Source organism: Emiliania huxleyi (genome assembly GCF_000372725.1).
Source record: "Emiliania huxleyi CCMP1516 unplaced genomic scaffold EMIHUscaffold_5, whole genome shotgun sequence".
Lineage (NCBI taxonomy): Eukaryota > Haptophyta > Isochrysidales > Noelaerhabdaceae > Emiliania > Emiliania huxleyi.
This window is the reverse complement of record NW_005198244.1, coordinates 1,026,132-1,046,533: the sequence shown is the minus strand read 5'-3', so window position 1 is coordinate 1,046,533 and position 20,402 is coordinate 1,026,132. Positions and strand designations below refer to the sequence as shown.

Genomic DNA, 20,402 nt, shown 5'->3' with positions numbered 1-20,402 from the left:
ATGGCAGGCACGACTCGGCAACCGCGAGCTGCTCACTCCCCCAGTCCCATTCCAGCATCTTCCCCGCCTCCTCCACCGGGCGGATCCGCTCCCGCACCGCCTCCCTCACCACCTCGCGGTCACGATCACTCATGCACATAATCCCGAAGGAGCACCTGAGCCACTCCCGGAGCGCAAAGTCCTCCTGGTCGGCGCCGGGACCCGCCCCACGCGCCACTGGCGTCGGCGGGTCCATCAACGGCCGGGGCGGGACCCGCACCGGGCGCGCCTCCACCACACGCTCGTTGTCGCCGTTCTTCATCGCGAGCTAGTCCCCTCGCCAGAGCCCTTTCCAGAGCTCTGTCCAGACCCCTCCCCAGACCCCTCCCCAGACCCCTCCCCAGACCCCTCCCCAGACCCCCCGCGAGCCCGCCCCGCCCGCAGGAGAGGCAGGAGCGGCAGGAGAAGACGCGCGGCGCCGTCGGTGACTCTCGCGGGGGAGAGGGGTGGCCGGGCCGAGGCGGGCCCGCGCGAGAGTGAGCCGCGCTGCACTCCCCCCCGCCCGCAGGCGACGCGTACTGGGACTGTGCCGGCTGCACCACGAAGAACTGGTCGACGCGCGACACGTGCCGAAAGTGCCGCCGCGCGAGGCCGTCGGCGGTGCAGTACCGCCCCGCGCAAGTCGGCATGCCTGGCGTGCGGCATCAGCAGAACCCGACTATCGACGGCGCCGAATAGCCGAGACCTAGCCGAGATTCGCGGCTCGAGGCGGCGATGTAGCCGAGATGGAGCCGAGATGTAGCCGAGATAGAGCTGAGGTGGAGCTGAGAGGCGGCCCCCCGCGGCGCGCGAGCGCACCACTGCATCTCTGCACCACTGCATGTCTCGGCTACACCTCGATGACCCTTCTGCAGGACCGACGCTCGCCGCAGTCATCCCCGACGCCGAACGGGCGTACGGGCACCGCCGGCAGGGCGGGGGCGGGTGGCAGGGGCAGGGCTACGGCGGCGGCTCGCGCACGTACGGGTACGCCGAGCAGCCGCGCTACGCGCACAACGGGTACGGGGTGCCTCCCTTCTTCTACAGTGACGCGTGAGGCGGGCTGCGGCGCTCGCCAGGCGGGCCTCCGCGGGGAGCATGCCCCGTGCCGCATCTCTGCGGAGGCCCCGTGCGTTTGGCTCTCTCGCTTGGGAGGACCGCGCTCCCTTGACTCAGGGTCGCCCATGGGGAGCGCCCGCGGACAGCAACGTCGTCGCTTGCCGACGCCAAGGATTTTCTCGCGGGGTTGTGAACTACCCCGCTGCGGATCGGAAAAGTCGTTTGGGCTCGTGTGAGTGGAGAGGCCCGTGGCCGTGCTGCGGTGCGCAAAATTTAGAGAAAAAGCTCATGAGAATTGAGAACCCCGCCCACTACTGGCACCGGTACTGGTCTCTCCACATTCTCTAACAGGCGCCGGCAGATTTTGAAATCAATTTGCTCGGAGCGAGAGCTGCTGCGTGCTGGAGAGCTGAGATCTGCGGAGCGCGCCACACCGTACACGGTGGTCGGTGCAGGCACTTGTGCGCAGGCTGTTGCACTGAGTGTGCAGGCTGCAGCGCGCGCGCCCCCCCGCCCGCACGCTGCGCACACGCGTCTCCGATAGTAGTATTAGAGATCCGGTTCGCGATTCGATCCGGCGTGCTCGCACGCTCAGTTGTGACTCACATACTGAAAAGAGTGTGAAACGTGAAAGAGGCAGCGCGGCAGTTTCATCTCCACAGTCACGTACAGTACGCAGGTTCACAAGGGGGGCAGCTCCTCACGAGAGTCCGACCTGAAAGAGGCGGCATCCAGGAAGGCATCCTCCAGCCCCCCACGCATGCCTCTACTGCCGAAACTTCGGTCCGAACCCACGCCGCCCTTGTGCCGGGGGCCACTCGCAACCTGGGTCGCCTTCAGCGCCTTGATCTCCCTCCGCAGCTCGTTGATCTCGTTGATGAGGGCGACGTTCTCCTGCATCATGCGCTGGTTGTCGGCGCGGTGTAGCTCCATGTTCTTGTTCAGCTTGCGCTTGAGCGACTCGACCGATTTCTCGAGGCACTCGCGCTGGCGCGCGTGCTCGGACGCGACCTCCGTGTCGGCTGCGTGCGTGACTACGGCTGTGGCCACGTGCCGTTGGTACATCTGGTTCACCGCGGCCTTGAGGGCCTTCGGGTCCTGGATCAGCTGCACGCAGTCGTACAGCTCCCTGCACATCATGTCGGAGCTGCTCTCGCACTCACCGATCTTGGTGCGCTGCGCGCGGATCTCGCGCTGCATGCCCTCCAGCTTGAGCTTCTGCGCCGAGATGGTGAGCTCGAGCGCCGAGCTGTTCTTGTGGGCGCGCTCAAGCTCTCCGTCCATCTGCTTGATCTGCTCCTTCATCTCCACGACCTCGACCTCGCGCGGCTCAATCTGCTTCTTGAGCTCCTTGATCTTGTAGTCGAGGACAAACTTGAACTTCTCTAGCTCCTGGTTCTTCTTCTTCAAGTCGTAGATCCGCTTCTCCTCAAGGCGAGCTGGAGACAAAGTCGGAGCTAGCACTCTTCAGATGCGAGCTGGCTGGACCTCCACTACGTGACGTTTTGAGGGGAAGCGGATCAAATGTGATCCACGCCGCTGCTTGGGTCCGTAGGCGAGGCGGGCGGAGGACCTGGTCAAGCTGCACGACTACACTGAGCGGTACGAGAGGGAGGCGGCCGAGAAGAAGGCGCGTGAAGAGGCGGAGCGCGAGCGGCAGGAAAGGGAGCAGGAGGAGCGCGAGCGCTTCGAGGTTGGCTCTCGAGCAGCGACCGAGGTGCAGAGGATGTGGCGGGGCTTTTGGCTCCGGTACGCGGCCACGCGCGGCAAGAAAGGCAAGAAGGGGAAGGGCGGCAAGAAGGACAAGAAGGGAAAGAAGAAGAAGTGAGGAGAGAATGTGGTACGTGCGTAGGGAGAAAATGTGAATGGTACGTGCGTGGGATGTCCGGTGCCTGATTGCGGGGCACAGTTCTACATGACCGGTGTATGTGCTCTCGCGCGGAAAAGACGAAAGCTCTCCTAGGGAGGCTACGAGTAGCGCTAAAGTAATTTTTAACTAGCCGGCCTGCGCGGAGCTAGATTGCGATGTCCTGCCAGTCACAAGCGCTAACCGGCCTCCTCCCCCAAGCAAGCGAACGAGAAGCCTGCGCGCCGGGTAAAATTCTTTTGTGCGTGTGTCCTGCGGAGTTTCTTGTACTCGAGTATCGGCTCACTCGCTTGTCGAGCAATGTTCGCGTTGAGCTTGCTCATGCTCGTCGCGAGCGCGTCGGCGGTCGCCACGACTGCTCGGACTGTCGCGCCGGCGGCCGTCGCTGCTCGGATCGTGCGCGTGGCCGCTCCGCTTCGCATGCAGGCGGGCGAGGCCTCCCCGCCGCTCTCGTCGCTCGACCCAGAGGCGAATCGCCCTCGGCCCGCTGCGCCACCGGTTGAGGCGCCGGCGGGCACCGAGACGCTGCCGCCGACGAGCTTCCTATCACTCATTGAGCAGGCCGCGGCAGCGACCGAGAAGGCGCTCGCCGATGGCAGCCGGCTGCTCGAGGTTGAGTTTCCGCCGGTGCCGCTCTCAAAGCTGGAGGACTCGGCGATCTCTGCATACGACCTGCTCTCGGCGAACCTGCAGCTGGTGCTTGAGTACGCGCAGCGGCTCAACCGCGTCCTCAACGCCTCGCCCGACCAGTCGATCGCCATCACTCTCCCCGACGCCGCCGAGCGCGTGCGCGCGACCGAGTATTTGGGCGACGCGGAGCCGGCGCCGGGCGTGCGGCTGTGGGCCCTTTCGGGCGGCGACGCGCAGCCGTCGCCGTTCGGCTTCCTGACCTCGCTGGTCAAGTCCTCCGACGCGGCTGTCGAGGCCGCGCCCTGGGCCTCGGCCTACATCGTCCTCGGCGTCTCGTGCGCCGAGCTTCCCTCGATCCGAAAGGCCAAGCCCCCCCCGAGCCCTTTTCGAGCGCGGGGGGTAAAATTCGACCCAAGATCGCCCCAGGGGACCAAGGGTCCCCCGAGCAAAGGGGGGGTCCCGTGTGCCGGGGGTTTGGGTTAGCGGGGACCCCCCCCCCCCCCCCCCCCCCCCCGCCCTCTCCGCCCGCCTCCCCCTTGAGCCAGCCTCCCGCCCGCTGCAGCTGGCCGAGCTGGACGACTCGACGCCAATCATCGCCTTCAACCTCAAGCGAGCGCGCCGGCCGAGACGCGGCCGAGATGCGGCCGAGTGGGGAGCGAGATGCGCGGCGAGAGAGACCCGACCCGGTCTCCGCGCGCCGCCGCTCCGCAGGCTCGACACGCTGCGCGGCGACCTCGGCCTGCCCGGCTTCCCGAGCAAGGAGACGCACCACGCCTTCCTGTCGCGGCTCAAGCCCGTCTACTACATGCGGCCGCGCTCGTACTCGCTCTCGCTCTCGCGGCCGCCCTTCCTGCTCTCGTACCAGGCGCGAGCCACCCTCCCCGCCCCCTCCCCGCTCCCTCCCCGCTCCCTCCCCGCTCCCTCCCCGCTCCCTCCCCGCTCCGTCTCCGCTCCCTCCCCGCTCCCGCTCAGCCCCCTCCCGAGAGAAGAGCAGCGCGTCCCTACCACGCGACCCCGCCCCCGCCGCCGGCCACGGACCTCGGCGCCCGCCCGCGATCCCGCGGCCGCCACCCAGCCTCCTCCTCGGACTCCTGCGCCGTGTCCAGGGCGTCCTCTTCCGCTGCTACCCCGAGGGCTACCAGACGCTGCTCGACCGCGGCCAGGGCTCGTACCGCCGCGTGTGCGTGCAGCAGCGGAGGCCCGCCCTGGGCGCCTTCAAGGCGGAGCTGACGCGCGCGCTCAAGGTGGCTAGAAGGGGGGAGTCACTAGTCGCCGCGTCCGCTTGGAGGCACTAGTGCGCTCGCACTGCATCGGCCGCTGTCCACGCCATGCTGCAGCGCGCTGCACTGTGCGGTGTCTGAGCGGCCCCGCCCCCCACGCCTGCAGGTCGACGATGCGACGGCCGCCTCGGCCATCTCGCAGACGGGCTACAAGCAGTCGACTTGGTGGGAGGACGACGCGGACGGGCGCGACCTCTCCGCCGACTGGCGGTCTTGAGGCCGCCGCGGGGCGTGTGTGACCCACGACTGGACATGCGCAGCACGAACGCAACCACGAACGTCGAACCAGCATCGCAGGCTCTGTCCCACACGCACCGCGTCTCCCGCACGCCGCACCGCGGCGCGGCACACCGCACGCGTGCGGGCGGCGGGGGCCCGGGCGGCGGGGCGCGGGGGGCGCCCGCGCCAGCCGCCAGGGCCCAGGCCCGCGCCGGCCCGGCCGCCGAAGGATATGAGGCGCGAGGTCTGTGAGTCGTGCGCGGCGACCAGTCGTCCGTCTTTGTTTACCGTTACTGCATTTCATCGTAATGTATCAAACACACAACTCGCCGTTTCCGGCTCCACCGTGGTGTGCGCAACCACTGCTAAACGGCAGTGTACCGCGCCGTGGTCAGTCTCGAGGGTCTAGAAGTCCTGAACGCACGCGACGTGTGCGCCCGCACACACCCGCCCAGTGCCGGCGGCACTGCGCATCGCCACAGCTCCAAAGTATACGGGCTCTGCAGTGCAGCGCCCTGCGGCTGTCGCGCGCCGCGCGCCCGCCAGCCGCGCCCTGCCCGCTATCTGCATCCACACAACTCCCCTCCCCGAATCAAGCGCCCCCCTGTACCCCTGTACGTAGCGCGCTCAGTCCACCTCGGGCGCGGGCGGCGGCGGCGGCGGGCCCGGTGGCGGCTGGTTGGCGTGACTGCTCGAGCTGCCCGCCTTTGATGTCAGCTGTGGCGATGGCCTCTGCATTCGCAGCATCATCGCGACAAACATCATAAACCTGAGGGAGGGCGCGGGGCGACGGGGTGGGAGGCGGGTGGGAGCCGGGATGGATGGCCCGCGCCGGCCGCGCGAGCGCCGCGTCGCACACGTCTCGCGCGCGCGCACCCGGCCCCTTCCCCGATGCAGCGCGCGCAGGGGGACGGCGCGCGCGTATGTGCGGCGGGAGGCTTGGGGGGGGGGGGGGGGCGCACGTCATGAACATGAAGAACATGTTTTGATTTGAGGGGGCAACGCTCTGTCCGGCCGTCACGCCGAACGCCGCCTCCTCTCCCTCGTAGCACGCTGTGTCGGTGCAGACCGTGTGCTGCTGCAGCGAGTCGAGCACCTCGGTGACGCCCGGCCGCTGCGGCGCATTCTGGCAGATGCAGTTCATCAGGTCCTCCCACACGGTCATGGTCAGCGAAGCGGGAAAGCCGTGGAAACTCGGACAGGGCAGGACTTGGCGTGGCGTCTAGGCAGCAAGGCCGTGTGGGAAGGTCGGCTGTTTACCGAAGAAAAGAATTCGGACTCTCTGGATGCGAGACCCGAGAGAGAGAGAGAGAGAGAGAGACAGATATGCCCGTCCACCTACCCCGTCTCTCTCTCTCTGAGAGCTTGCCGCGAGGGGCGGTCGAGGCCTCCGTTCGGCTGATGCGCGGTTACAACCGCACGGGCGAGTGGCCAGAGCCCATCCTCACCAGCCCTGCCCCGCAGCGCGGCCGCTCGCCAAGCCCCGTCGATGAGTGGTCAGATGGTTAGTGCCCGAGAGCGAGGGGTCCGGGGGGGAGCACAAATAGGACGCCCAGCCTTGCCCTCGTGCCGCCGAGTGCATATCCTATGCGAGAGAGATCCCCTGTGCCCTGTGCCCAGCCCTCTCCGCGCGGCGATGCGCCCTCCCCCCTCGCTTTTGCAAAATCCTGCAAAGGTGGGGACGTGTCTGTCCTCGACCCAGCCCTAGCTTGGGATGTCCGTTGTATTTATTTATTTATTTCGCTTTTGCAAAATCCTGCAAAGGTGGGGACGTGTCTGTCCTCGACCCAGCCCTAGCTTGGGATGTCCGTTTTATTTATTTGTTACTCACATAAACGCACAACCCCGGGCGTCTGAATTCGGACGCCTGTGCTTCCTACCCTTCACACACGCTACACACACGGTGTACTAGCACGGCGCATCCTGCGCCGTGCCCCATGAATGTCGATACTCCAGCATCACACCCTCGGTGCCACAATCGTGTCACGTCGACGTCCCTTAGACTGTTTACCGAAGAAAAGAATTCGCACTTTGTGTCCGTGAGAAGAGGAGACAAGGATACGGGGGGGCGGCGAGGGGGGGGCAGCCGTCGCAACAGGCGAGCGCGCCCCGAGCCGGGGCGGCACCGGTGGATCGGCCGGCCCCGACGCGGATCTTGCCAGGAAGGGAACGAGGCAGCCCGATGAGGTTCGTGCCGGCGGCAGACAGAGCAAGGAGACGGGGGAGGAGGCAATTCTCGGGAGGCCGAGAAGGATCGGGCGGCCGCGGCGGCGGGCGAGAAGGCGGTCCTGGCGGAGCTTAGGGCGATAGGTCTGTCGCTCGCGGTCAGCACTGGCGTTCTCAGGCCGGTGCAGCCGCGGGAAGTGCGGAGCCTGGCAAGACGACTGGTTGGCTCGACGGACCTTCTTGGGCAGGTTTTCCGGTGGGAGGGGGAGGACTACCTCGTCAACGACATTGCACCGGGACCGACGTTGTCGGGGGGGCAGGCGCTGAAGGCGTACGCCTGCTGTGTGAAGAGGCGTGTGGCATCGGCGGGCCCGCTGTCCGAACACAACTCGGCCTTTGATATCCGGTCAGTGTGGGACCGAATTGAGAGGGACCGAGCGAGGGGGGAGGCGACGCGACTACTGCGCAGTCTGCGGCCTGATGCGGAGCGGGAGGGGGGAGAAGCGGGGCCGTCGGCGAATCCGGGCCCTGCCCCCCCCCCTCCCGAGGGGAGACGAGAGCTACAGTAGGCCCCCCCCCACGAGCGGGGTGGACGGCCGACGCGTGGAACCACGGCTGGAACGGCCGCAGGGGCAGGGGGCATCCCCCGGGGCCCCACCCCAGGAGTTGCGGCGGCCGGCACCGCCACCAGGCCCGCCCCCACCACCACCGCCTCCGCCCCCGCCGCTGGAGAGACCGCTGGGTCGAGGAGCCGCCCCTGAGGGTCCACACCAGGCGGTGCGGCCGCCAGTGCCGCCATCGTTTCCACCACCCGCACTGCCACTTCCGCCCCCGCCACTGGAACGGCTGCAGGGTCGTGGGGCCGCCCCAGCGGCTCCACACCAGGCGTTTGGGCCGCGAGGGCCGCCACCGTACCCGCCGCCCCTGCCACCGCCTCCACCCCCGCCGCCGACGGGGCCGCCACCGTATGGACCCGCTCGGAATGACCTGGGGGACCCGAGGCCGCCCCGCCGGAGGCTGGTGTACCCGGGAGGAGGAGATGGAGGAGGGGAGTTGCCGCGGTACGATAGCGGACCCGCCGGCGAACCGGAGGGCCGAGGCCGGAGGGCCCCAGGGGGGGCTTGGGGTCAGCTGTCGGAGGAGGCGAGAGATGAGCTGACGCGACCTCTGCGAGTGGAGTCGGGACGTACGAGCTCACCGGGGGAAGGCCCGTCGCAGTGGCAGCCGGGTCACCACGACCTTCGGCAGGGAGGGCCACGCCTTCCCGGACCTGAAGAGGAGCCGGTGGTGGGGGGGGGCGAGCCGAGGACGATAGAGAGGCCGCGAGTGCGGGCGCGACTCGTCGACCAGGGAGAGCGGGCTCGACCCCCCGGGGAGGGGAGGCGACACGATCCAATGCCGCCGTCCTCGCCCGGGGAAACTTCAGCAGGGCAGCCAACGCTCTCGGAGGCGGCAGAACCAGTCGGAGGTGAAGCGGAGGCGAGGCCTCGGCCAAAGAGGAGACATCAGAAACGGCTACAGCGGCCGTCACACGACGCTCGGCTGGCGAATAAAAGAGCGAATCAGGGAGAATCGGAGCCCCGGGAGGGCGGGCGGTGGAACCCTGATACGGGATGCTGAGTGAGGACCTGTGTACGTGCGTGGTGTACAGTGGCGTGTCTACTAGCTCCGAGTAGAGGGGGCGTTCTGAAGTTAAGGGGAAACCCGGTACACGGAGCCAACCCTCGGAGACCTGTGTTTACTTTACGGCCCTCTCCCTGCGAACGCGCACCCCCCTAGCTAGGGGTCAGGGCTCTCTAGCCCGTAGCCCGATCCCGATCATCCGGCTCGCTGGGTGCGCTTCTCAGTTCCCCGGCCCTGGATGTGAGGCTGATGACTGCACTCCAAGTGCTCCAAGGTCTGCCTGGATGCGAGACCCCTCGCTTTTGCAAAATCCTGCAAAGGTGGGGACGTGTCTGTCCTCGACCCAGCCCTAGCTTGGGATGTCCGTTTTATTTATTTGTTACTCACATAAACGCACAACCCCGGGCGTCTGAATTCGGACGCCTGTGCTTCCTACCCTTCCCACACGCTACACACACGGTGTACTAGCACGGCGCATCCTGCGCCGTGCCCCATGAATGTCGATACTCCAGTATCACACCCTCGGTGCCACAATCGTGTCCCGTCGACGTCCCTTAGACGGCGCGTCTTGTCTGTCGCGATGTCCTAGACGTCGTGCCTCTCTGGTCACTTTACAGTCCTTTCAGCCAGCCATCCTCCGGCTCTGAGCCTCCGCGCTCAAACGCCGGGCCCGAAATCGCAACAGTGACTACACTCACGAGTAACCGCACACCCAGGGCCGGGGAGTGAGAAGCGCACCCAGCGGGCCGGATGATAGAGGCATCGGGTTACGCTTACGGGCTAGAGAGCCCTAGCCCTGGGGGGTGTGCGCGTTCGCAGGGAGAAGGGCAATAAAGTAAACACGGACGGGTCTCCGAGGGTGGGGCCCCGCGCGCGAACCGGGTTTCCCCTTAACTGTAGGACGCCCCCTCTACTCGGGGCTAGTGAACACAACACTGCCCGCCACTCACCGCCACTCTGCACTCACTTACGCAGACACTTGTGTAGGCCCCCGGCCCGTTCTCCTCTTTTCTTTCTCCTCTGCTGAGTCCTTCGGCAATGTTCGTAAGAGCTGCTTACTGGAAATTCTCTTTCTGAATCTCCGAAGGGGGGGGTGCGGGAGATCGCAACGGAACGCAAAGTTGCGCCCGCAAACCGCCCCCCCCCCCCCCCCCCCCTTGATATAATGGCGCGCGCGCGCACCCTTCCCCAATGCAGCGCGCGCAAGGGGACCGCCCCCGCCTATTTTCCGCGGGAGGCTTGGGGGAAGGCCGGGGGGGGGGGGGGGGCGCACGTCATGAACATGAAGAACATGTTTTGATTTGAGGGGGCAACGCTCTGTCCGGCCGTCACGCCGAACGCCGCCTCCTCTCCCTCGTAGCACGCTGTGTCGGTGCAGACCGTGTGCTGCTGCAGCGAGTCGAGCACCTCGGTGACGCCCGGCCGCTGCGGCGCATTCTGGCAGATGCAGTTCATCAGGTCCTCCCACACGGTCATGGTCAGCGAAGCGGGAAAGCCGTGGAAACTCGGACAGGGCAGGACTTGGCGTGGCGTCTAGGCAGCAAGGCCGTGTGGGAAGGTCGGCTGTTTACCGAAGAAAAGAATTCGGTCTGCCTGGATGCGAGACCCCTCGCTTTTGCAAAATCCTGCAAAGGTGGGGACGTGTCTGTCCTCGACCCAGCCCTAGCTTGGGATGTCCGTTTTATTTATTTGTTACTCACATAAACGCACAACCCCGGGCGTCTGAATTCGGACGCCTGTGCTTCCTACCCTTCCCACACGCTACACACACGGTGTACTAGCACGGCGCATCCTGCGCCGTGCCCCATGAATGTCGATACTCCAGTATCACACCCTCGGTGCCACAATCGTGTCCCGTCGACGTCCCTTAGACGGCGCGTCTTGTCTGTCGCGATGTCCTAGACGTCGTGCCTCTCTGGTCGCTTTACAGTCCTTTCAGCCAGCCATCCTCCGGCTCTGAGCCTCCGCGCTCAAACGCCGGGCCCGAAATCGCAACAGTGACTACTCACGAGTAACCGCACACCCAGCCCCCCCCCCCCCCCCACCCACAGTGATACGACTTCGCGTCAACAACCAACTTGTCGTGAACGGGTCCTTTATCACCGAAGCTCACGTCGTGGCGCGATCGGAAGGGTCGAAGTCTGCTTTTGTAAACGCATCCTTCTGGGCTCGCGAGCTTACAAGCCCAGGAGAGGACAACTGGGGCTGGCAGGCGATCACCGGATTCTGCGGGAGGCAGCCTTTCAAGTTTGGGAGGCGGGGCTCTAAGAACTGTTTCGGACTGGCCATTCGAATGCGGTACTTTAGCGCCACATTTGCGAAAGGCGGCTGGACTATTGACGTCAGGGGCAATCACGTCTATGACCGAGTCGCAGGACCCATGCACCGCCTCGACATCAGTTTCAGCGCCGCTCGCGGGGAAGCTCGCTCTCTGCCACACGGTATTATCGGCCAGAGCTTCTCCTCCTCTGCACCGCGTCAGGGCCGCGTCGACGAGTACCCTGCTGAGGGCCACTTCACGACGCAGGCGATGGCAGAGGGGGCGATAGAGTGGCACTTACCGCTTGTCGTGTACAAAACACTTGCCGTTTGCGTCGCTGGCACTAGACGCGCCACGCCCTGGAGGGCGGGGCCCGGCGCCACATGGCGCCGGCCAAACCGTCTAGTCTTGTGAAATATCCGCTTCTCTCGTCTCCCTCTCCGGTGGCCATGAAGGGCGCGGCGCCGGAGCAGCCGTCGGTCGGCGCGTCGCTGCTCGCGCTGGTGCGCGGCGCCAACAACGAGCGAGCCGCGCTCGGCGACGAGTTCCTCTCCGGTGACGGAGCTCACTCCTTCCGGAAGCCTCCGGACCCTTCCCAGACCCTTCCAGCACCCTTCCCTCTCCCCGCCACGACGCTGAGGAGGGCGCCGCCGACGCTGACAGCGACGGCATCCCCGACGCCAAGGAGTCCAACACCGCCGACACAGACAGCGACGGCCTGCCTGACGCGGGGGATCCCGACTCGGACGGCGACGGCATCCCAGACAGCGCCGAGGGCACGGGGGACACGGACGGCGACGGCATCCCCGACTACCTCGACCCCGACTCGGACGGCGACGGCAAGCCCGACGCAGAGGAGGGCGCCGCCGACGCTGACAGCGACGGCATCCCCGCGCCGCCGCCCTCGCCGCCGCCGCCGCCACCGCCGCCGCCGCCACCGCAGCCCTTGCCGCCACCGCCGCTGGCTCCCCCTTATAACGTGTGGGACTGCAACGGAATGATGACGTGCTCCTCTGGACACTACTTCCCTGAGTGCGCCTTCCCCAAATTGTGCGACGGCGCTGGCTGCGTCGACTGCCCGAGCGGACATCACATCTCTCATCACTTCGCGTGGCATGGGCTACTACTCCCGGACGTGCTGGAGCGGCACGAAGTGCCACTCGACGGGGTGCGTTAGCGGCGAGGACCCGGACAACCCGTACCTGTGTCCGCCAGCAGACGCAGACCCGCCGCCCGCCTGCCCGACGCCGCCGTTTCCACCGCCGTGATATTAATTAGAGTGCTTAGATTAAAGGGAGCCTGATCACTTAGAAAAATCCGTTCGCTCTCACCGACGACCGAGAGAGAGGGAGTGAGAGAGAGAGAGTCTCGAGCGGTCGCTCGTTCGGTGTGGGCTGGTCGGTCTTCTATCAGGGCACGTGGGACAGACGTAAGATAATCGGGCGTGCTTCCACAGCCTCACGAGAGTATAGTTAAAATCTGTAAAATAAAGAACAAAGCTCCCTCGCACTGTCGTCGCACGACACTGCTCACTGGGCCACGGGACTGGCAATATAAAGAAAAGAATTTCCGAATGTTTTAAGAACCTAAATAGGCGATGGGTAAAAAGGAACAGGTCCCCGCCCGTGTGCGAGCTTTGTGCAGGCCAAGCTGTATTCATCACGGGCACACAAAAGCTACAGCTCGATAAGCGCCCCGCCGCTGATATCTCTCGACTGACACACGCGTCAAGAGGCGGGATCGAGAGCGCACCGGATCACGGTGGCCCCTGCCCACACGCGCCGGACAGAGCTGGCTCCCTCTCCCCATCCACTCCTTTCGCGCCGCCATAGCCCAGCCAACGCCCTGCAGAGCAAAGCTCCCCGCGGCCGAGCTGCAGAGGGGCAGCTCATCACCGAGGCGTCTGGCGTGGCGTCTGGTTCCGGTAGGGCGAGGAGGGGGGGTCGACGGCGGGCTGACCGGGCTGCATCATGGTGAGGGTGCGCTTCTGGTACTCGGTGATGATGTCCTTCGCCTTCTTTAGCCACTGGTCGCGCTTGAGCACCTCGCCCTGGCGTATCAAGAAGGAAGGGAGGATGTGGAAGCGCGCGTGTGTCGTGTCTGTGTGTGGTGTCGTGTGGCGCCTGCAGGTGCTCCGCTAGCCGCCGGTGCTCCGCCCGCTCCGACTCCCACTCGGCGGACTTCATCCGCAGCGAGTCGAGGGTGCGGTCGAGCTTCGCCTTGTCCTTTTGCCGCTCCGCCGTCGCGTGGGCGAGCTTCGACTTGGCCTGCGTCTCCCGCGCCTGCGCCGTGGACACGTCCGCCTGCAGAAGTACCCGAGATTACCCGAGATTACCCGAGATTACCCGAGAGGTCAGGACACGTCCGCCTGCAGCGCCTCCAGCTTCTCCTCGTACTGCCGCGCCGCCTCCTTGCTCACCTCCGCCCGACCAACGTCGGCGCTGGGGCCGTCGCGCGGCTGCTGCTGCGCCGCCGAGAGCTGCTTCCGCGCGCTCGCGGCGGCGGCGCGCTCTTCCTCGAGCGCGCGCCCTGTCTTTTGGTGGGACGCGCGCTCCATGTTGAGCTGCAGCGCGAGCCCCTCCGCCCTCCTCTCCTCGGCGCCGCGCCGCTCTCCCTCAGCGGCGAGCGCCGCCTTGGTCGCGTCGAGCTGCAGAGGGGAGAGGGGAGAGGGGGGGGGGGGAGAGGCAGCCGTGAGAGGAGGGGGGAAGCTGGGGTGGCGGCGGCGAGCGATAGGCAGTCGCACGGCTTGCGACGTGCGGTGCGAGCCGGTTTCAGAGAGCGTCCGATCGGACGTGTCGCAGAGGATGTGTCTCTGAAGCGGCTCGGGGAGAGTCAGCGCCTGCTCTCGCAACGTAATGAGCTCCTTCTCCTGCCCGTCGAGCAGCTGCGAGAGCTCCTTTGCGTGCTCCGTCTTTTGCGCCTTGAGCGCCTCCTCGAGGTTGCTCGCCTTGCCCTCGAGCTGCGCGCGCTCCGACTCGAGTCGCGCCTGGGGGAGGCGCGAAAGACGCGTTCACGCACACGGCGTGGCGAGGGCGTGGCGGGCGAGCAAGGGAGAGGGTGTCTCGGCCCCGCGCCTTCTCCGCCTCGACAGACGCCTTCTCCTCCGCCTCGGCGCGCAGCCGCTCGCGCGCCTCTGCTATCTGCCCCTCGTACGAACGCTTGACACGCGCCTTCTCTACCGCCTTCTTCACCACCCGCGAGGCGCGCTTGCGCCGCGCTACCGCCTGTATCGTCACCGCCGCGCCGCGCTGCCGCTCGAAGTGGCGTCGAGCGGCGCGGCCCCGCTGCACGCTCTGGACGAGCACGACGCCGCGGTCCCGCCGGAGCGTCTTCGTGCGCAGGCGGGCGAGGCGGCCGCGGCAGAAGCGCTGCACGCACAACACTGCCGCCCAGCGGATCCGCGCCCGCCGCCGCGCAATCCAGCGGCGCACCGCCATCTGCACGGCGGCGGTCGCGCGCAGCGTGGCCTTATGCGCCTTTCGCGCGCGCTGGCCGCGGAAGGCTGTCTGCAGCGCGATGACGGCCATCGCGCGCCGCACGGTGCGCCGCGCCTCGAGCCTGGGCATGACGCCTGGCCGCAGAAAGACCTTTGTCTTCCCAACGCAGTAGCCGCCGTCGGGGAGCAGCGCCGCCGCCGCCGAGCCCGCCCTGTCGACGGGGGTGGCTCCTACGGGACATGTCTCGGACATATCTTGGACGTGTCCTGGACGAGCCCGCCCTGTCGACGGGGGTGGCGCCCTTGGCGGCCGCCGCGCCGGCGAGCCCGCCAAAGAGCTGCAGGAAGGCGCCGCAGGGCAGGCGGTGCGGGTACGCCGCGCGCGAGATGCGGATCGCCTCGAGCATGCCTGCGGCACGAGGACGTCAGGGCTGGCGTGCGGCGTGGGCACCGGCGGTAGGCGGGGGCGCGTCGAGCGCGCCCGCGCAGCGCAGCTGCTCGGCGACGAGTGCATTGTCGAACTCTGCGGAGACGCTCTTCGGGTTCGGCTTGACGCAGCGGACGTAGTGGACGTGCGTCGCCTGGATTGCGCTCATCAGCGAGCCGAGCTGCTCCTTGAAGCGTGTGCCAACCTGCGGCCCGGGGAGGGGCGAGGGGCGGTCAGAGAGGCCGTCAGCGAGGCCGGCGGCGAGAGGGGTGGGGAAGGAGGGGGAGCGGGGCGGCGCGCCGTCGTCGAGAAGAGCGCGCGGCTCTTCGCGCCGCTCTCCTTCTTCGCGTCGGGCGGGAACAGCGCGGCGAGCGGCGCGCACCTGAGAGACAGTCGCGGCGGATCTCGGCGGACCTCAGCGAATCTCGGCGGATCTTGCGACTCATCTCGGCATGTCGCACTCGGAGTTGCCCCTCGGGTCGCTACATCAAGCTAACCAAGGCTGCTGACTGCTACTACTCACTCGGAGTTGCCCATCAGCTCGCTCAGCTCCGGCAGCAGCGGGTCCGTGTTCTTGACGATGAAGAGGGAGGTCTCGTACGTCACTAGGCCGGCGTAGTGCTTGATGCTGAACTCGGCGCCGCCCTTGGCGCGCTTCAGCTTTGGGACAGAGAAGAGCTCGTCGCCGGCGGGCCGCGACCGCGCGAGCTTCTCGATGAAGGAGTCGGCCGTCCCTGTCCACAGCGGGGGGCGTGAAGAGGCGCTCCACACAGCGAGCCTCCTCCCTGGCCGGCCGTGCCGGTCTGCAGGCGGCACTCCTCGTCGAGCAGCGCAAAGGCGCCCACCCGACGCGCCGCGAGCAGCTCGATGATCGCCGTGTTGTCCTCGTACTCGATGTGCTGCCACGGCACGCCCTCCGCCTCGTACTCGGCCTGCGGGGCACGGCGTGGACGTGTCATGGACGTGTCCTCGAGACGGCCGCCGCCTGGCGGCTCGACCTGCTGGAAGCGGAAGGTGTCGGCGTTGAACTGCGCCTGCAGCATCTCGTTTGCGAAGTTGATGCAGAGCTGCTCGAAGGAGTTTGTCTCGAAGGCCTCGAAGCCAAAGATGTCGAGGATGCCGATGAAGGGCAGCTCCCCCTCCTTGCCGCCAACCTGCGGGGTGGGGCGGGGACGCGTCACGGACGGGCCACCGCGGCGCTCCCTTCGCCGCCCGCCCCGCTCGCACCAGCTGGTTGATCCGCGCGACGATCGACTCGAACATGCGGCCGTAGACCGCCTTGGCGAGGGCGTCGGCCGCGTCGGCGGCTTGCACTGCGTCGAGTGCCTTGACGAGCGTCTCGCCGCCGACGATCCTGCAATGGCGGGGCTCGGGGCGTGAACACACATGTCGCGCAGTGCAGTCGGGAGACAAAGGGCTGCCGAAGACTACCACCCCGGTGGCGGGAAGCCGGTGGAGTGCGGCCCAGCCCGTCTCTTCTCGAGGGCCAGCTGGAGTGCAAGGGTCCGCATCCCCGCATCTAGAGCCGACGGACGTGGTGCGGGAGGTGAGGCCCTCCTCGAGCGCAGTCTGCGGCACCTGCAGGCACCGCGCCGCTCGCCCGCTCGCCGCAGTGTCGCGCACAGCCGCCGCCCGCTGCCCGTGCGAGTCCTCCGCCTATCGAGGCCGTGCCGCGGACGTGTCCCGGACGTGTCCCGCCCGCCGCCCGCCGCCCCGCCCTCCTCCCGTCGCCTCGTCGAAGGCGAGCGAGGTGAGGTGCAGCACCGCAGACAGCATCCGCCGCAGCGTCTGGACCTCCTCCGGCCCGAAGCCAACCACCTGGCCGAGAGTGCTGGCCGAACAGTGCTGGCCGAGGAGTGGACGCGACGCGGAGGTTGCGCGGGCAGCGTTCCCGCCTCGCCTCTCGGGAACTCTCGCGCCGCCGTCTCCTCGGGCACTCTCGGGCCCTCTTCGGGTACTCTCGGGCTCTCTTGGGCACTCTCGCGCCTCGAGCGCCGCCACTGTCTCCTTCCACGCCTCTGGCCGGTGGAGCCCGTCCCCCTCCTTCATCCGCCCCGACCCCGCCGGCAGCGCGGAGCCGTACGCCTCTGTCGACAGCACCTCGAGCGCCTCGCGCGCCTGACGAGCCGGGCGCGGGACATGTCTCGGACGTGTCCTCCTGAGGACATGTCTCGGACGTGTCCTCTTCGGGCTGGGCCGCGACCCTCTGGCGGCGCCTCGGGCTCGCAGCCGCCCGCGAACTGGTAGAGGACGTGGTAGTTCGCCTCGCCCGCCGGCGGCCTCACCACGCGCGACCGCTCGAGCAGGTAGGACGAGATGGCGGCGCTCTCTTGCTCGCCGTCCGAGCCGTACATGAGCTTGAGGAACTTGCCGAAGCGAGACGAGTTGTGGTTGCGGAGCGTCTGGCGGGCGGGGTGGCGGGGTGGAGGGCGGGCGGGGGCGGGGGCCGCGAGGGCGTGTGTGGTCGGAAGGGCCAAGGACGTGCCGCCCGGGGCGGCGGGAGGCGGCGGGAGGCGGCGGGGGAGGAGGCGTGGGCCGGGCAAGCTGGCTTGCGGCTCTCGCCTGCGCGTTTCCAAACGACTCGAGGACGGGGGACGAGCGGAGGACGCGCTCGGTGAGGCCTACAGGAGAGGCTCCCGAGCAGGCTCAGCGGAGGCTCATGCGGGTCGCCGCAGCCTGCGCTCGGCCAGACCTACGCCAGACACAGGCTTGGGACGCGTCCTCGACATGTCCCGCCTCGTAGGGGCGGGCAGCGGTGCGCGCTGCCGGAGAGGGTCCCGTCGGCTGGGGCGGCTGCGGCGGCGCCGAACATGCGCGTCGAGAAGGAGGTTGTGTGGACCTGCGGCAAGGGGGGGCGAGGAGCACTGGGTGCGTGGCCTGTGGGAGGATGGCTGCGGCTAGGATGGTTTGGGTGCTCGCGGGCTGCTGCTGGCTGCTGCTGGCTCGCCTCGGGCTGGCAGGCAGGGGAGGAGGGGGAGGGGGAGGGGAGGGGGGGGGGGAGGGAGCGAGGCAGGGAGGGGAGGGGAGTGTGTGGACCGAGTTGACCGCGGCGAGGTAGCGCAGCATGATCTTTGTGGCCTCGGTCTTGCCTGCAGAGAGAGAGCGGGCGGCGGCTCGAGGCGGAGGAAGCGGCGCCGCATTGGTTGCTCTCTCTCTCCCTCCCTCCCTCCCTCCCTCCCCCCCTCTCTCTCCCGCCCTCGCTCTTGCTTCTTCTTCTCGCCCCTCCCTCCCTCCAGGCCGGCTCCCCACTCCTCTCTCCCACCCTCCCTTGTCTGCCACCCTCCCTTGTACGCCGGCTCACCTGCTCCCGACTCGCCGGAGACGAGCACCGACTGCGACGGCGGCGTGCCGGCCTCGAGCGCGGCGACGAGGCGCCGGTGCGCGGCGTGGGCGATGGCGTACAGGTGGGGCGGCAGCTCCGAGAAGGGGTTGTCCGCTGCCGCGTACTCCTTGACCCTTTCGTCCGTGTAGAGCGGCAGCCACTTGAACGGGTTGACGCTCACGCAAATCTGGCCGCAGAGCGTGTATGGCAGGTCCCGGTCGAAGCGGGCGCGGAGCGAGTCGAGGATCGACTCCTCGTCCAACCGAATCAGATTGACGAGGTCATCGAGCAGTGGCTTGTCGTCCATAATGTGTGCGTGTATGTTCTCGCTGCGCAGCTCGGCCAGGGCTGCTCCGCAACACTGGCCGAGCGCCTATCACGACGGGGGAGAGCGGGACCATGTTTTCTTAGGGCGTTGCGGGTGCGAGGACCGCTACGACAGGGCCGCTAGAAAGAAGGGAGCTGCGGGTGGGAGGGGCTGTCCGGCAGTTTGCGGTCGGTCTCACCCGCTGGGTGGAAGCCGCGCCGAAAGCAGAGCAGTTTTTTTTTGTCTCCCTTGAAAAGAATTCTTAAATACTAGTCTCGCACGGACCGTCGAGAACGACTGAACGCTGTGACAGTCACTGTCAGAAGCAACTGAACTACTGAAGGTGCGTCTCTGAATGAATAAATGCGTCTCCCAGTGCTCCGGCTTGGCTTCTTCATCACGGAGTGGCCGCACTTTGGGAGAGAGAGATTTTTAAAGACCAACAAGAAATCACGACTCTCACAGTGATTTGGGCTCGGCAGCTTGTTAGCCCTCAGCCGAAGCTGGGGCCGGTCCCGTAGCCGAGAGAGCCCGCGCTCTTCTTCACTTTGGCGTGCAGATCCTGCGTCTCTCACTGCCCGAACAACAGAGGCGGGTACACCGCCGCAGGCGCCGCATCTACATCTAATTCTTCATCCCGGACAGGCTCAGGTCTCGCGCGCGCGTGAACACACACTGGGCAAATCGGCCGATTTCCCTCCCGCTAAATCATCACGGCCCCGTAACACCCTCCGCGCGCGGTCAAAGGCTTCCCAGGGCCGGTCCATGACATGAACCGATAGACACAAGCAAAAAAACCCGCACCTCTAAGCTTATCGGGCACCCCGAGGCCCATACGGCGCCCCGGCGGGCCCCGGCGGAGGTCCGGCGCGGCGCTCCAAATCCGCACTTCGCGAGCTTCTACGGGAGTTCACGCGGCCTCTCCGCCTCGTGAGGCACACCCCACACCCACCACGAGCCCTGGGGCCGTGGGCGGACCTTTGGCCGCGGCGTCCGGAGCTTTAGTCGTCGAATATCGGCCGCCAACTAGGCCGTCGAGCGAACGTGTCCGGAGAGGCTCTCGGATGGGTCCGGCAGCGGTGCCATGGACCCAGAAGCTCGCCCCGGCGGAGCACTCACGGCTCGACCCCCGCCCCTGGTCACCCAGACGTGCCCTTGGACAGCCGTAGGGGCTCGCATGACGACGTTGGCGCCCGCGACGACGCCCTCCCCGACGACGTCGCATCTGGCAGACTACTCGGGCGCGGCGGCGCGGAGGATCACATGGTTTGGGACTCTGAGCGATGGCAGAGGCCTTTTACTGCAAACGAGGACGCCCCGCGAGGCCCCGTTGGCCGGGAGTGGTGAGTGGGACCATAAACAAGCACTATATCCCGTACCGCGACCAGCCCACACACAGCCCAAACCGCTGCCAAACCGGCCCTGGTCACGCCGGCCGGGAGGCTGCCGGGGCGCCCAAACAGTCCCTCACGAACGCCACACGGGCCACCACGGCCCGTCCGGCGGCCCGAGTGCCGCCCCACACCCGCCCGACGCCCTCGGCCAGCCAGCGCCCACTCTGAGAGGCTTCACCGCCGCCAGCGCGCCGAGCGCGCCGCCCTCTCCTCGCGCCACACGGGCCCCTGGCCGCACGCCCGAGAGGCGGCCCATAATTTGAGTCGAGACGCGCCGCCGGCCAGCCAGCAGCTCGCCCGCCACCCGCAGAGTGCCGCCGCCGCCCCCAGCCCGCACTGGAGAGGCTCTCCCGCCGCTAGCCGCTGTCGCGTCGCCCGCAGGCTGCGCTGCAGC

General features: G+C 67.4%; 6 protein-coding genes across 6 annotated transcripts in view; 2 read left to right on the top strand and 4 right to left on the bottom strand.

Moving 5' to 3' along the window:
* EMIHUDRAFT_350268 (hypothetical protein) overlaps window positions 1–1,370 on the top strand; it is a 2,002-nt gene extending 632 nt beyond the window's left edge. The window contains exons 3-5 of the mRNA XM_005767086.1: window positions 424–485; window positions 548–675; window positions 894–1,370. Of these exons, the coding sequence (XP_005767143.1) occupies window positions 424–485; window positions 548–675; window positions 894–1,075 (372 nt within the window). The 3' untranslated portion in view covers window positions 1,076–1,370. The remainder of the gene's footprint in view (window positions 1–423; window positions 486–547; window positions 676–893) is intronic.
* Window positions 1,371–1,758: 388 nt separating this feature from the next.
* Window positions 1,759–3,267, bottom strand: EMIHUDRAFT_197231 (hypothetical protein; the record flags this gene model as incomplete). Its single annotated transcript, XM_005767085.1, has 3 exons — window positions 1,759–2,516; window positions 3,129–3,161; window positions 3,231–3,267. 3 exons carry the CDS (start codon window positions 3,265–3,267, stop codon window positions 1,759–1,761), a joined length of 828 nt encoding a protein of 275 aa, XP_005767142.1.
* Window positions 3,232–5,071, top strand: EMIHUDRAFT_448179 (hypothetical protein; the record flags this gene model as incomplete). Its single annotated transcript, XM_005767084.1, has 5 exons — window positions 3,232–3,937; window positions 4,137–4,183; window positions 4,286–4,439; window positions 4,681–4,818; window positions 4,961–5,071. Exons 1-5 carry the CDS (start codon window positions 3,245–3,247, stop codon window positions 5,069–5,071), a joined length of 1,143 nt encoding a protein of 380 aa, XP_005767141.1. The 5' UTR covers window positions 3,232–3,244.
* A 286-nt stretch (window positions 5,072–5,357) lies between these two features.
* Window positions 5,358–6,315, bottom strand: EMIHUDRAFT_432582 (hypothetical protein). The gene has a single exon (XM_005767083.1). It carries the CDS (start codon window positions 6,236–6,238, stop codon window positions 5,666–5,668), a length of 573 nt encoding a protein of 190 aa, XP_005767140.1. The 5' UTR covers window positions 6,239–6,315; the 3' UTR covers window positions 5,358–5,665.
* Window positions 6,316–9,917: 3,602 nt separating this feature from the next.
* Window positions 9,918–10,338, bottom strand: EMIHUDRAFT_197228 (hypothetical protein; the record flags this gene model as incomplete). The annotated part of the gene is made up of 2 exons (XM_005767082.1): window positions 9,918–9,935; window positions 10,177–10,338. 2 exons carry the CDS (start codon window positions 10,336–10,338, stop codon window positions 9,918–9,920), a joined length of 180 nt encoding a protein of 59 aa, XP_005767139.1.
* A 2,675-nt stretch (window positions 10,339–13,013) lies between these two features.
* Window positions 13,014–18,681, bottom strand: EMIHUDRAFT_461567 (hypothetical protein; the record flags this gene model as incomplete). The annotated part of the gene is made up of 20 exons (XM_005767081.1): window positions 18,287–18,681; window positions 18,022–18,074; window positions 17,752–17,824; window positions 17,548–17,606; window positions 17,163–17,387; window positions 16,987–17,103; window positions 16,675–16,803; window positions 16,520–16,641; window positions 16,213–16,339; window positions 15,984–16,139; window positions 15,755–15,917; window positions 15,509–15,719; window positions 15,286–15,367; window positions 15,010–15,190; window positions 14,821–14,967; window positions 14,143–14,789; window positions 13,866–14,108; window positions 13,485–13,769; window positions 13,304–13,425; window positions 13,014–13,245 (listed from the first exon to the last, which is right to left on the bottom strand). Exons 1-20 carry the CDS (start codon window positions 18,612–18,614, stop codon window positions 13,014–13,016), a joined length of 3,702 nt encoding a protein of 1,233 aa, XP_005767138.1. The 5' UTR covers window positions 18,615–18,681.
* Between the last annotated feature and the right edge of the window lie 1,721 nt (window positions 18,682–20,402).